Source organism: Thermobia domestica, chromosome 11 (assembly GCF_964235325.1).
Source record: "Thermobia domestica chromosome 11, izTheDome1.hap1.1, whole genome shotgun sequence".
Classification (NCBI taxonomy): domain Eukaryota; kingdom Metazoa; phylum Arthropoda; class Insecta; order Zygentoma; family Lepismatidae; genus Thermobia; species Thermobia domestica.
This window is the reverse complement of record NC_137464.1, coordinates 217,652,443-217,665,762: the sequence shown is the minus strand read 5'-3', so window position 1 is coordinate 217,665,762 and position 13,320 is coordinate 217,652,443. Positions and strand designations below refer to the sequence as shown.

Below are 13,320 nucleotides of genomic sequence, written 5' to 3'. Positions count from 1 at the left end.
ACTAAGCCGGTTTTGGGAAGACTATGTTGCTGCTCTTTATAACGCCCACTTTAGTGTTCCTGTCATTAGAAAACAGTGCAAGAAGAATGGTTGCAACATCAGTTTAAGTGGAATAAAAATATTATTAAAAAGTACAAGGGCAACGAAGCTCCAACATTTGGGATCACCAACGAAGTTGCCTAGGAAGCGGGAATGCACCAAGGCCACCTCCACCATGCAGAGGAAACTTCCCAAAATGGCAATGCAAGAAAATCCGCCAACACAAAGGTGGATGGCTAATCGTCTTGACGTGTCTTTGGGGACTGTGAGCCGGACGTTACACCATCAACTCAAGCTGGAAAAAGTCATGAAAGCTCGCGGCCATCTTCTCACGGATGCCCACCAAAAGGAACGAAAGTGTAACGCCCGAAAGCTGTATGAACGGCTTCTGGCAAAACAAAGGTGGATGGATGTACGTCGTAACGCTCGATGAAGCATGGATTTACCTTTCTGCTCGATTAAGCATGGTACATCATGTACCGAGAGAAAGGCGCCAAGAACTTCAAAAGGTGGGTCTGTGTCTGTAAAGAATCCTTACCAAAAGAGTTCATGGTCGTTACTAGCTACTGTTACCGAGGTAAACTGAAGATTCGTAGGGTGGCGAAGAACTGCAAAATAAATTCGCAGTGTTTTCAGGAGCAGATCATGCGGCCGATCTACGAGCATGAGATTCCAACAAAGTACTGGTGCGCATTCACATGGACAAGGCCTCATCACATACCTCACGATCATCCCTCGCATTCTACAGGGAAATGGAGGAGACAAGTGGTATATAGGTGATATCTTTCAGTGAGCTACCTGTTAAATCTCCAGATGCAAGTCCTATGGACTATTGTGGATTTGGATTGCTGAAGCGGGCTTTGGGAAAATGGCGTGTGACAACTGTGGAAGGACTTTGCAAAGCTGTGCAAAGGGAATGGGACAAGATTCCCCTCCCAGTTCTTCAGAGAAGCCTATTACAGTGGAAATTACGCTATCGGGCTATTGTTAGGAACCAAGGGAAACACATCGAGCACTTACGGACCTGGCGCCATGGATTCTTCTAAACTTTTAGGTAAGTCGAAATTGGCCAAATGTAGACTGAACAACCTCTGTATATAGATGCAATTTGGTTTACAGGTCATACATTGCTTACGATGAAACATGCATCCATAGTGCACAGTAACTTTACGGACACCCTGTATTTTTTTTTTTCTTCTTTGGTGTCCAAGTGGCATGCAGAAAAAAAAATCTTCATTTATGTTCCACAGTAAAATGAAGCGCTTCGAACTCTGTACAAGCCAGTCCACAGTTCAGTATTGTAATTTTTCTGGTGTACCCTCTTCACCAAACTCAGCGTGAGTTAAACAGAACTCAGATAACATTCAACGTGTTACAAATGTCTAGGGATATAACATACGAAGCTGTGTGTGTTACAAGGGTTGGGGCTTCAATAGTAGAAAGACAGTTGTATATACGCTACGAAACTGTGATTTTCACTTATACCAACACGTTAGATCGACACCTCATCTCATAGCATATAGAGTCAGTCTCTTTCCAAAGCTATGCATATGCGCCATGACGAGAAAAATATTCTCATGTACGCGGGCATCTAAAATTGTACAACTTGAATGTTAAAGATTGAATGTGCTCATAACAAAATTACTGTTAATTTTTGAAAACATAATCTGTCGCAACTGTTATGATCTTTCTGTATAATCATTCTATCACTTGGCGGAACAATGCTCCGTGGCAAGTAGTGCAACCTTTGACTTGCTTGCTCGAGGGGACCGGGGCGTGCTTCACATCCACCATACTCTCCTGACTTAAATCATTATGACTAATCTTATTACCAACATGAAGGAGCTACTTCAATGTAATTTTTAATCTGGCAGTTTCTGAAATGTTCTAGAAATTCTCCAGACAAGAGCCCGCTCCATTCGAATCATCAACAGAACAGGTACTGTTACGATTTCCTTGCACACAAGCTGGAGACAACATTGAAGAACCGTTAAGTGAACTTTGTGGTAGACAAACACCATGTGCGTGGATTTCCTCGGGGTTCTCTCGTTTCCTCCCATTTTCTTCATTCCACCATTTCATTCATTTATCATCACCGTCTCCTTTAGCCTAATCGGCATAATCGTGGGGCGTAAAACTCAATGATTTCAAGTAAAAGTTTCAAGAGATGTATTCTCTCTGATTCACTTGTAAGTAAATAGTTGCTACTATTAAAGTCCAAACCCTTGCAGTTATTTGTCGACTTGAACTCAGCAAGTAACTTGGAGGGAATTCTTTGTAACTTTCCAAAGATAATAGTGACACGATTGAATAGGTAACCAAAAAATAAAAAAAATAAATTTCGGGTATGCCATTTTAAAAAGAAAATGGCGCTCTTAAACATGTATTTGTTTTTCACTTCGTCACACCCCTAGCAAATAAATTAACACTTGAGATACTCATTCAATGATACTCACTCGCTTCAATACATACATAAAGATATTCACAAAATTCATTCTTCCATTTCAACAAAACTGAGGCACATATTCCTGTAACTTTTCTATGCACTTTTTTTATACTCAATTAGGCTGCCTTACTGGCTTTGGCAGATACATATGAATCACAGAGTTACGTGTAGAATATATACACACATTGTTTACGGTCAAAACAAACATATTCACAAAATTGTTTATAATAATACAATGAATCATATGTCATGAGTCCACGGACGAATCGTTCTTCACTGAATCTGTCCTCACAAGTTTTGCACTGGAATTCCTTCGTCTGGCACCCTTTTGTGCGTCTCCACCCCCTCCCGTGATACCCTCAGTCCCACTCTCGTTATCTGAACTGAAGGATTCTCGTTGAGACTTAGTCCTTCGCCGACGAGATTTAGATGGAGAAGGTGACCCTAACGTATTTTCACTTTGAGTTTCTTTGAATGATTGGTTCAGCTGCTTCTGTTTCGTGTCCCACAACATCTGCTGACGTTCCACGATTTCAGGATACCTGCGAAAGTACACAAAAGAGGATTTAATGTACATTATTCTCGGTATCCACTTTTTTCTTTCATTAATTAATTAAAGATTGCTTAAGTTCAAGAAAATTTACCTACATTTTGGATATACTGTACAGTTTGTTCGTCTTTAATAATAGACACAGACAACTCTAGAGCAGTGCCCCCTTATTTCCGAGCCGCGCAAACAACATAGAGTGCACAGTTAATTGAATTGGAGCGCAGACACCCAGGAATTTCAACATTCAGAGTATCTACTTGAAATTCTGATTCTTGAAAAAACTTATATTTGAAGCTTATTGATCTCCTTCGGAGCCTTGTTCACGGAAGATAAAAACAGAAAAATTAACAAAACGTCAACACAAAGAAAAAGACTTACCAGGGTAGAGCAATGCATAAAATTCAGTCACAAACCAAGTGATAATGCAGCACGCACTCTAAAATGGCGGGCTGAAGCTATATATTCTTCTGCTCACATAGAGAAGGTTGCCTACTCATGTTAATGCTTTTGTTGTTGTGCCAATACTATATGTATTTTTTTAAAAAATTACTGTGTCCTACTCTTTGCTTAAGTAACTCTTATCCATGTTCTGAGTTTTTTTTAAAGCTATTTCATTCTCAAGTTGATTTTGTTTAATTTTATAAAAAAAAATCCAAAACAGACAAGGGTTGGTTAGGTACGGAATGGGAGGCATACTTACAATACTGGCATAACAACAAAAACATTTATAATGAGCAATTTTATCTGAATAGAAAAAAATTTCAGTCAGCCATATCATTTCATAGCATGCTGTATTACTATTTGACATGTGACTGGCTAATACCGATTTTTTTTTTTCTTCACTGCTCTAGCCTGATGAGTCGGTTCCTATTTACTTTCGTGATTTTTTTTTTTTAAATCAATCTTTCTCTTCTATGAACCAGACTCCAGAGGACAGCCAAAAGCTTGGAAGTGTAAGATATTTTCAAGAATCACAATTTTAAGTGAGTAAAACGGATTGCTGTGATTTATGTTTAACGTCCCTTTTCAGTATGGTGTGGGAAGTACGTTTTGAAGTAGGATTCGAGCCACTAGTCCGGTATATCTCCAAGACAAAGTATCTCCATTGAGAACTGAATCCAGGATCATGCTAGTGCGCAGTTGTGAAAATAACAAATGCATAATGATGAATATTGTTTGAAAACAACCCCAAGGAACAAGTTTCAAATTCCAAATTAATGCACCTTGATAATGAGTTGATTACCTCAATTATTTTGGCTATTCTTGGCTTCCTCCACTTTTATTACTACTTGTTTGTTTGGTGCATGAACAGAGTTCCTACTCATCTGGAGAAATCTATTTGCCTGATCTCTCCCTGATTTTCCCTGACCTTTGGCAGGAAATTCCCTGATTTTCATGAGAGATGTCAGATGACGTTGACATATAAATAAGGAATAAATAACGGTGAATATTTATATATCAGAACATTTATTCTATAGGTACCAATAGTAATCAATTGCTCATACGTACATTCCACTTACCTTACCAAATAGATATTAAATGGTTGGCTAAGCTGAAACTGGTATACAATTAGTTACAAAAAATGTATTTTATAAAATTTCCCTGACTTTCCCTGACCTGCACCATTTTCTCTGAGTATTTCCTTACTTCCCTGAGCAGTAGGAACCCTGATGAATTACCGACATGAAAACTACGAAAGTAGAAGAGGAAACAATTGTTTTCGAAAATGAACTGAAACGTTTTAATTTTACATCCCACGGTTATGCGGCTAGGCTAAAGGAGACGGTGATAATGAGAAATGAATTAAATGGTGGAATGAAGAAAGTGGGAGGAAACTTTTGTCCCGTGTCCCTCACGTGTTTAAAAATGGTATTTCTTTCTCCTTCTAATCTCACATCTTTGTGTTGTTTTGCCATTTTTAAACATGTGAGAAACACGGTACATAATATTAATTGGTGCGAGATTAAAGTGTTGGCACGGAAACAAAGGACGTTAATAAGAAAGTGGAGGGAGGCCAGATTCATTGAAAAAGAGAAAAACTGTGTTATGAATTGGAATATAGGACTTAAAATTGACGAACAATGGAGCAAGTTATTGGAAAAACTTAATTTGCAGCTTAGTTTTCCAGTGAACCAAGGAGGGAAATAGATTTGCGATGTGTAGTTTCATTTTTGTCAACTTTTGTTATGATTGGCTGAATCTGTTTTGATAAGCCAATCAGCGTTCAGAACCATTTTCTGGGATCCTGTTATATTTAGACACAACTCTCTCTTGTTTTTACAGTGTCTGATGAAGCCAAAATGTTCAGTTAGTTGGCAAAACTGTCACACTTTTATTATTTTTAAAATAAGCGTTGCTTTACTCAGTAATTTGTATTTTTAGTGTAAGTTATTTAAGACGGCAAAGCTTGTATGAACCAGCTAGTACATGAAACACATAGAAAGTATAATTCTCCTATCTAAACACGTAATAGAGCGCCTCGAATTGCTTACTGCAACTTTCGACTCAAAAATTGTACGGGAGGTGAGAAAAGGATTGGTAAACTTTACAACGTTCTTTTGATGTCATTGAACTGTAAATAATAATAATAATAATAATAATAATAATAAAATCAATCTTTACAATTTGCTGACTAGCAAACTAAGATAACTGAAACAACTATGCCATTATAAGAAAAAAAGTGTGAGTTATCGCAGTTTGCTGTTGAATATTTAAAAATTTTGGACAGTTTACATTCCAGTAACATACAAAAACATCTACAATTTACTAAATGCTCTTTCTTGTCTTAATCTCTCTTTTCAACCGGAATAAAGAACTGAATTCACATCCTGTTTGTTTAAAAAGTTGAATTAGTAAATAATACTTGCAATTTTCTGTTTGCTTTATATTTTCGTATTCGTTAGTACTTTAAACAATTATACAATAAAAAATAAGCTTATTTTCTATCATAGACAAAATGTATAAACAGAGGAAAAAAAGTAACTATAACATACGCAAATATAAATACAACTTTAGACACAAATCTTTAATCTTTGTAATGAACACTTTTGGCAAGTTTACATAATTGTTAGTAAACCAAATAATAATAATACTGAAAAACAATCTATATTTTTCTACACTTGCACTACAAGTTTGCATTTTCTTTTTTCTTTTCTTTTTTTTTTTTTTTTTTTTTTTTTTTTAATTCGTGGAACATCCCTTTGGTTTTGATTTACTTACAACAAATACTTTAAATTTGCCAAACCTTAATTGTTACGCTGATCATTATGTAACGTACAGGACAAGAGACCTACCTATTTATAAAATCCTGGTCATATGGCAGAAGCAGCTCCCAACCTTTATTTATGCGTAACCTGGATACTTGAACCAGAATCTCTTTCACTTCATCTGGAGGGAGCTTTGTGGTGGTAGAAACACTCCGCCGATCCACAAAGTGATTTTGAGTAAACAAATACAACTGAAAAGACAAATATCACTATATAGTATTAAGAAGAAGCGTTATATCTACATTACGTACAACCTAACTCACTCTTCAGTACGGTTTTTAAATCAAAGTATACCAACATAAAACTACAATACAGGAATCAAGTTGCAGGATCTTCACAGCAACAATGTATAGACTCTAACCATCGTCCAGCCTTATTTATTTAGATTTTCTGATTTGACTACTACTATCCTAGAAGAGATTGGCTTGTTATATTGTAAGACTTCATATACTTCATCAAAAGAATATTAATACGTGCATGTGATTGTATGAAATGAGACTATAATTACTCAGTTCTCATATACTTTATAACTGTCAATTCCTTCAGTTCAGTAACTTACTGTATACTAACTCTATTGCCTATGGAACCCGGAGGTTCAATGCCACATTCACAAAAGCCCTCCATTGACTTCTATCCTTAGCCAACAGTCAATGGATCCAGTTTCTACTTTGTATTCCTATTTCTGCGAGATTTAGCTTAATATTGTCCTCCCATGTGTGCCTAGGTCTTCCTAATGGTCGTTTTCCGACTGGATTTCCAGTTAAAACTTTGAAAGCGCTTCTACTTTCTTCCATTCTGGATACATGGCCTGCCCACCTAAGCTTCCTAGATTTGATGACCCTAACAATGTAACAATGTAAACTAATGTATTGATAGTTCTTCGTTATGAAATATCACCATTCTCGTTTCTCTTGGGACCGAATATTCGTCTTAGGATCTTGTTCTTAAACACGTTCAGTCTGCGTTCTTCTCTCAGAGTAAGCGATCATGTTTCGTAACCATACAGCACAACAAGCATGAATATAGTTTTACCCTTTGGGGCACTTATGGTACGATTTGTACCATACGGGTGTTTCATGGTACATTGCGCTATAACTCTCCTATTTGAGCTTTTTCGTCCGTTTTTTTTTTTTCTCTCCAAGTCCAGAGGCATTGTAGAAGACCTTACGTATGGTTTCACACCTTCCTGCGTCGAGACATAGGAGGTGATGATGTCATAATTTTAAATATATATTTTATTTTATAGGTTTTCTTTTTCGCCTATGTTCATTATTTTTTGGCGGGCTTATTTTTGCACGTAGAAGATTGAAATTTTGCACAAACATTCAGTCCACCGAGTAGTATTTACCAGATTTTTTTTTTCAGATTTCTGCGTTAAAACAGGGGGGGATCCAGAGGGGCAAAAAGTTGAGAAAGGGATATTTTTTTACCAAAAAATCCCTTTCTTCGGGATTTTCCCGCCTTACATACATGATGGAGACATGTGAATGGTACCGCCTGAAAGGCAGTTCTATTCTGAAGAGAATGATGGGTGAAACATGATCCTAGGGTAATTAGGGAAGTGTCAGGGAATTTTTATCAAAATATACTTCTGTATAGGGGAATTTTGGACATTTTCGGTATTTTACTTTTGCACCTAGAAGATTGAAATTGTGCACAAGCATTCAGTCCATCGAATAGTATTTAACAGATTTTTTCATATTTCTGTGTTAAAACAGGGGGGGTACAGAGGGGCTAAAAGTTGAAAAAAGGGATATTTTTACCAAAAAATCCCTTTCACGGGATTTTCCCGCCTTAGATACATGATTGAGACATGTGAGTGGTAACGCCTGAAAGGCAGTTCTATTCTGAAGAGAATGATGTGCAAACCATGATCCTGGGGTAATTAGGGATGTCTCAGGGAATGTTTACAAAATATCCCTCTATACGGGAATATGGGACATTGTCGGTATACATTTTTTTGGCGGGCTTACTTTTGCATCTGGAAAATTGGAATTGTGCATAAACATTAAGCTCACCTAGTAGTATTTATCAGATTTTTTTCAGATCTCTGCGTTAAAACAGGGGGGGTCCAGGGGGGCTAAAAGTTGAAAAAAGGGATATTTAGACCCAAAAAATCTCTTTTTTCGGGATTTTCCCGCCTTAGATACACGATAGACATATGTGAATGGTACCGCCTGAAAGGCAGTTCTATTCTGAAGAGAATGATTGGCGGATTATAGTTCTAGGATAAATACAGATGTCGCAGGAAATTTTTTACCTGAGATCATGGTGTTTTGTGGTAATTTGGGGCATTGTGGGGATTCTTGATAAAATTTCTCCCGCCCTTAGTATTCAAGATAGAAACTTGAAATTTGGCACACACATTCAGTATACCAAGTACTATTTATCAGATTTTTTTGAGATCTCTACGTTCACACAGGGCCGTCCCGGAGGGGCCCAAAATGTGAAAAAAAAAATTCCCTAGAAATTTTCCCTTTGACATCACTTTTCCCTCTCCTGGTATATGTTATGAGCATGCAAGTGGTACCATTTGAAAGCCAGCTCCATTCTGAAGAGAATGAGGTATGAACCATGATTCTAGGATAAATAGTGACGATGCAGTAGCTGCTTGACTGAAAGTCTAAAAAATACCCCAAAAATCCCGGATCCCGAAAGGGTTCATATATTTTAAGCTTCAAATTCCTCGACAGAATTCGCGCCGACATAAGGTTTTGAAGTGAATAATAACACGAATTCCTTGCTTTTAGTAGACATTTAATTTCTTCGTGAATATGGTTATGGTCTGTTAATATTGATCCTGGATATTTGAAAGTATCCACTTTATCGAAAGTATTGTTTGATATTTTGCAGCTTCCGTAATTTGCAGCTTCCGTATTACGATTTCGACGGACTTCCATGTATTTAGTTTTCCCTGCATTTATCTTTAAATCCAAGTCTCTGCAAGCGTTTGATAAGACCTCTCCATTTCTTTCTACTCCTATCATCCCCTATTAACTTCACATCATCACAATACGCCATAACTTGGAAAATACCATTCAGCTCTAGACCCTGGTTGCTATCTTTGATTTTGCTAATAGCGTACTCCAGGACAAACTTCAATAACAATGTCGACAACGCATCTCCTTGTTTCAGGCCATTCTCGATCTCAAAGCTCCTGGATAAGAATTTTCCTAGCCGGACTTTACTTCGCAATTCATTTAAACATATCTTAATTAATCTAACTAGCTTTTTCGGTATTCCAAATTCTGTAAGAACTTATTGCATACAGAATACTTTTTAATGAACATATGGTAGCCGTCACATTCCACTATTATCATTATTATTCAAAAGAAAGGACTATAGTCCAATCAATAAAGATAATGCAGAAGACATGGTCGGCAACAGAATGTTTGACGTCAGAGTTGTGTTTGGAGTAGTTAGGAGGTAAACATACCAAAAGTCCCCGGACCTACGAGGTGAGTGGAGGGCAGGAAGAACGGGGAAAGGTCACTTTCTTCGGGTTTTTGCTTATATCTCGAAAACGGTGCATCGTTGCGAAAAAGTTTTTAGGTTCAAAAAGAAAGCTGAGAAAATTTCCTACAAGATTGTTTCTATTCCTACAAGATTTTTCCTTATTCCTAATGATTTTTTGGATATTCATAATAATAATAATAATAATAATAATAATAATAATAATAATAATAATAATAATAATAATAATAATAAAACTAGTGAGAAAAATGAATGAAATGCGCATTATTGATTAGGTATATTCATTCGAGTTTAAAGAACAGCCGCTTTCAGTTTGTATAACAAGAAACTACCAGAAAAAAAAAAGTATTTTTGGACGGGTGGAGCTCTTTCGTGGCTAAACGGTTAGCATACGCGCCTTTGGCGTGCTAGAACCGGGTTCGATTCTCGGCGGGAGCTTATGTGGTTCGGATTCCACGTTAATTAGTAGGTCCCATCTCATATACCCTCGCTGCTGAAGAGATGTTAAAGTCAAAATCAACTCAACTCAACTCAACTTTGGAAGGGTGGACAGGGAAGGGAAATTTTCCTTTAAAGTCCGCTTTCTATTCATGCATTACTCGAGTCTAGTTTGTTTTTAATGCGTGTCGTGTGATATTGCTAAAAGAATCTTTTTGATTATAAGAGTGCTTTTATATTTTTCTGAGCGTGATTCATTATCACAATGACTACTGGTAATAAGTGTTTTGTGTATGACATCGATGAATCAGCTGATGAAGTTTCAAGAGTATCAAAAAAGGGGAATTCATTTCGCTTATAAAAGTAAGGAAATGAAGGACAACAAGAGGGAAACTATAGAGAGAAAAATGGGATATTTTCCAAATTTTCCTCCTGTAATAGGAGAATAAAATTTTCTATGACTGGAAACACTGCTACCAGACAGACGCAAATATCTTAAAATAAACTTTGCTACATCAGCAATATATCCTACAAGTATCATGTAGATATCTAAGAAACGAAGTTTGTAATTAAAAAATATATATATATATATATATATATATATATATATATATATATATATATATATATATATATATATATATATATATTATGGTAAAGAGAAAAGTAAAAATAAAAATCAAGGTTGACAACCTAAATTCGAATTTTTCGTACGATCCCTAACTACCCAATTGTAACGATCTGTACTTGATTTTGTTCAGTAAGGACTGATGTTCGACTGGTGTAAGTTGACTTGCGTTCGTACGTATAGGTACGGATTTATAAACATATATTTCGAATTTTTTTTTTACCGAAAAATAAGGAAATTTTTATTTCTCTAGTTTGCAACACTGATTGTGAGTTGCTCTAATTGGTCTAAAACTTAGGTATCTATGTGAAGTATGTACCTGACAAGTCCTAAGTAGATCTCTCTAAAACGAAGGAAGTTATACTGAAAAAAACTGAAAGGAAATTTCGAAACCCGAAAAATCTCGATTTTTTTTAATTTGGGCTCAAATGTGAGAGGAAATTTAACACTCAGATAAAAAATACAATCAGGATAAACTATGGTCCAACCATATTTGGCATAGATAAAGTCATCCCGGTATTTTAATTAGTGTTCACACAGAAGAGGATTAAGTAAGTGTCACTATCGTTAGTGACACTTTTTCCATCCTGTCTCGAAAGGGTTACTGAAAAAATTAAATAAATCTTATCCCTCCTTGACGTGAGACCTTTATTTATATTTAGAACGTAGACTTTAAAACTAAGGAAAAGAGAATGAAAGCGAAAAAACGTTTAGAAGATGAAAATTCATGTATGTTTGTTCAAGATATAGGAACAAATGTGATAGAGTAACGACTTCTTGTGACGCCATCTTTAGACGCCATTTTGAGAATGAAGCCGGCGTGGAATCGATGGGGACTTTTAGTATTTCTTAAGGTTTAGTCTGAAATACTTATACCGAGAAATTCAGCTTTCATTTAATTAGTCCGATACGACCCTATATTTTGCTTATCGTTCTTGGAGTAAGTATAGTATACGCCACTGACGCGAACGCACTGGATTTGAAATTCATTTGTAATTATTCTATGACTCATTCCTTTGTAACTATTAAAAAGAGAAAAGAAGTCCTGAACTGGTGTCTTTATTCTCTGAAAATGAACAATGTGATGCAAGATGTTACACACTGCATCTTATGCAATATTAACCTTTTATTGTTGTGTGGTGGTTTTACTTTCTGTCTTATATTTTGATCACTTATCTTTCTGTAAGCGTCAAAGGAACGAATTTTGGGGGTTATACCTTTAGTCGTTATTTTTTTTTTTTTTTTTTTAAAATTGTGCATACATATTGTTTCCAAATGACTTAATCACGAAATATTATTCTATACGACTTCAGTACCAATGAGAAATATTCGTACGTATTTGTATATATACATCAAAAACACAGGAGCAGAGAGGAAGTTCAATTTTTAACTAAAAAAAAAAAATCGATCCTCTGGTGAATTTGCAAGTGAGCGAAATATATATAAGGAAGCAAATAGAACTACGAAAAAAAAAAAGAGAAAAAAGAAAGAAAAGAAAGCATACTAAAGCAATTTTCATTGTTCTTTGCAGCCTTCAAAAACAAACCGCGTAACTCAATGACGTATCTTTGCGTGCACGAGCGTTTGCTGATTGGTGAAAAGGTAACTTGTGTCGTCTGCTTCTGGCAAGATTTTTGCTGCAGCACGTGCATATATTCCTGCAACTGCAACTTGGGTTACTCGTCTCACTCTCACACTATCGCCGTCACATGGGCCAAAATAACCAATGCTATATAAGATACCCAATCCTTTAAGAGCGACCAAACTTTTTTTTTTTTTTTTTTTAATTGTAATTACAAATGAAATCGCAATAAATTATATCAGTATTATCAACTGATAGATTACGTGATCGCGCTGGTACGTAAGAAGTATAATTATCAGTATGGAAAATTATTTCATTTTCATATATTACCTAATTCATTACGCAAATCCATGAAAATAGATTATGCTTTTTTTCCTCTTAGTTTAACTTCTCGATGTGCCTTCAGTCGTACGAAATAAATAAATAAAGTACATATTCTATTCTATGAGAACATGAAAATTAGCTACTTAAAATTTTAATTTTCTTCAAGTGAATAAACATCATTGATATCGCTTGATAAGTTATCTGCTTTTCTCCGGCACTTACGGGTTTGCCTTGTTTATGTTTAGCAGAAAGCTCGGAGCAGCTGTACTGTGGTTGACAAAACATGGTATTATGTATGACGGAGATAAAGCATTGTTTGAAACAAAGAGAGGTCTAGTCTGATAATGTTAAATTTAGTTAGGACAACTTCAGTTCGTAGTGACAGGTATTATCACGTTTTATAACTAAAAGTGAACTCTTTGGCTAATTTCGGGAGTCATTCAATTGTTGATTAAGTTAAATTCTCAATTATACATCAGATACTTACAACATAATCCCTGCCTCGACACATAAGGTCAGCTGGAACTCCTGAAGAGCCACTGAACGTATCCTTGGGATACAAAATCTCACTAC

The 13,320-nt window shown here is 36.0% G+C and overlaps 1 protein-coding gene across 1 annotated transcript in view; it reads right to left on the bottom strand.

Moving 5' to 3' along the window:
• Positions 1 to 2,378: 2,378 nt before the first annotated feature.
• Positions 2,379 to 13,320, bottom strand: part of Polr3E (RNA polymerase III subunit E) — a gene marked incomplete in the record, with an annotated part of 39,165 nt that continues 28,223 nt past the window's right edge. The window contains 3 exon segments of the mRNA XM_081731633.1: positions 2,379 to 3,027; positions 6,329 to 6,492; positions 13,235 to 13,320. Coding sequence (XP_081587759.1) covers positions 2,733 to 3,027; positions 6,329 to 6,492; positions 13,235 to 13,320 — 545 coding nt within the window.